Source organism: Penaeus japonicus, unplaced genomic scaffold (genome assembly GCF_977035675.1).
Source record: "Penaeus japonicus unplaced genomic scaffold, GWHDUDI00000001_assembly GWHDUDI00000021, whole genome shotgun sequence".
NCBI classification, from domain to species: Eukaryota; Metazoa; Arthropoda; class Malacostraca; order Decapoda; family Penaeidae; genus Penaeus; species Penaeus japonicus.
Window position 1 is genome coordinate 21,444,491 of NW_028234423.1, and position 2,500 is coordinate 21,446,990.

Genomic DNA, 2,500 nt, shown 5'->3' on the forward strand with positions numbered 1-2,500 from the left:
TGGAGTGAATGTGACAGGGGCGGTGAGGGCCTCCCCCCCAGTCGCCCAGGAGGAGCAGAAGGACTTGGACGACCTCACCCGCAGGACGCTGGACTGCTTCTTCTCCGTGTAAGTTGAGACGACTTGGATCATGGGTCGTATTTTTTTTTTTTTTTTTTCCTAATTCGTTGTTCATTATTGTTTGTTTGTTTCTGTTGTTTTTGTGTATCTATCTACTTTTGTCTTGTTGCATACAGGTTATCTCGATTCGAATTTATCAGTGGTATGTAGGCACCTGGAGGGAAAGGTTTCTTTGGAGATTCTTTTAGTTGGTAAGTTTGGCTTCTTTTAGAAAATTAACTTTTATATTCTAGTAGAAGCAATTATCAGACTGATTACATGAATGTATCATTGCAGTTTGTCAATTACTTTATTGCAACTGGAATTGACAAATTCACAGCTGATAAAAATTGGTGAAAACATGAACAATTGTCTTTGAGACTAGTTATAACATTTTATTATTATCATTATCATTATTGTTATTATTATTACTATTATTATTATTATCAGATCTTCGTCTTTTTCCATCTCATTTAATACTTCCTCCATTGTAATGATTCCTTTTTCTCTGTACTTTTGACTTTTCTTCTAATTCTTTCTTCCTTTTCCGAAGAAGGGTAAATATAAATGCCGATATAGATATTTCTTCCCACTGCATCCCACTGATAACCTCTTGAAAGTGATTTTGTTTACGCCAAAATTACTACCCTCCAACCTCCGATTTCTATGCAATGGCTGCTTCCCTTGTTCTCCGTTATACCAAAAGCACAGACTCGGGAAGAGCAAACCATAGTCCTCTTCAGAGATCTGATATTCGCGGTCATTTAATTGATGTTTACTTTCACCCACCGCAGGTTAGGTGATGATGAACTTTGGGGCCAAAAGCCACTGGACGTGCAAAGGTATGCGTTAGATTCTTAGTTACTCTCAAATAGTTGACACAACTTAGATTCGATGGTCACTTGTATCTGTGTTTTAGATGCTTCGTTACTTTCAAATAGGTAACACAACTTAGATTCGATGGTCACTTGTATCTTAACACTAACGATCAAGGCAAACGTATATATATATATATATATATATATATATATATATATATATATATATATATATATATATATATATGTATATATATATATATATATATATATATATATATATATATATATATATATATATATTCACTACCTTGTACTTTTATATACGACAGGCCCCGTTATAATGTGACTAGCAAATGTACAGCTGTAAAGAGGGAAACTAGTCCTTAACGATGGTTTGTCTACCGGTCACATGGATTATAAGGAGAGTTTTAGTAAACAAGTTTCTTGGCGATGTATCAATGTTTTGTCGGTGAAGACTTTGGTATATTTCTTAATTTTATAATTTTACTTTCCTTCAGTCAGTGCAGACGGAAGATTTTACATTTCAGCTGTGGTCTCTCCTCTTAAAGTGGGCTTTGTGTATATGTATATGTATGTATATTTATTTATATATATATATATATATATATGTATGTATGTAGATATGTATATGTATATATGTATATATGTATATATATATATATCGTATATGTATGTATATATTATATATATAATATATATGTATATACACGTATGCGTATGTGTATGTGTATGCGTATGCGTATATATGTATTTATATATGTAAATACATATATATAAATATATATGTGTGTGTGTGTCGGTGTGTGTGTGTATGCACATCGTCAAAACAATAAAAGTGTTAATATAATACGATAAAGTGTAAATTGATAAGATAAATAGGTAAGCTAAGTAAGAGTGTAATCAGCGAAAACTACTCGACTAAAAGATAATAATGTAGATATGTTGACAACATCTATTAATGTGATATTGATCTATTTACAGAGCCTTCAACTTCCAGCGATACACTGATAATTTCTGAGTGTTCCCAGAAATGCCGAGCAAGAAACGAAGCAAGGAAGACAAACAACCACGACACACATTCTATTGGACGTGGAACTGGATTTACTGTATATATATATATATATATATATATATATATATATATATATATATAGAGAGAGAGAGAGAGAGAGAGAGAGAGAGAGAGAGAGAGAGAGAGACTTGTGTCCAATTAACAGCTGTCATACTTAGAACAATTATTTCATCATTTGTAAGAATAAATAAAAAAGACACAATAACATGTGTACAAAGGTGAAATAAGCCTACGATTAAAAAAAAAAAAAAAAAAAAAAAAAAAAATATATATATATATATATATATATATATATATATATATATATATATATATATGTATATATATATATATATAACTCGCTACGTTTCGGGTTATACGAAATGTTTCCTTTCTTTTGCATTTTGGGTTCATATTGTGTCCTGATCATCATAATTTGATTTTCTTCTGCCTGTTGCATGAGGTTTCTTATATCATAAAGAGATCTGAAATGCGTAGCACAAATGGT

General features: G+C 31.2%; 1 protein-coding gene across 2 annotated transcripts in view; it reads left to right on the forward strand.

Moving 5' to 3' along the window:
- LOC122246579 (uncharacterized) overlaps positions 1-2,281 on the forward strand; it is a 9,961-nt gene extending 7,680 nt beyond the window's left edge. For both annotated transcript variants that reach the window (XM_086548816.1, XM_086548815.1), the window contains exons 5-7: positions 1-108; positions 894-941; positions 1,923-2,281. The exon at positions 1-108 is cut by the window's left edge and continues 75 nt beyond it. In XM_086548816.1, the coding sequence (XP_086404942.1) occupies positions 1-108; positions 894-941; positions 1,923-1,959 (193 nt within the window). In that variant the 3' untranslated portion in view covers positions 1,960-2,281. The remainder of the gene's footprint in view (positions 109-893; positions 942-1,922) is intronic.
- Positions 2,282-2,500: the final 219 nt, after the last annotated feature.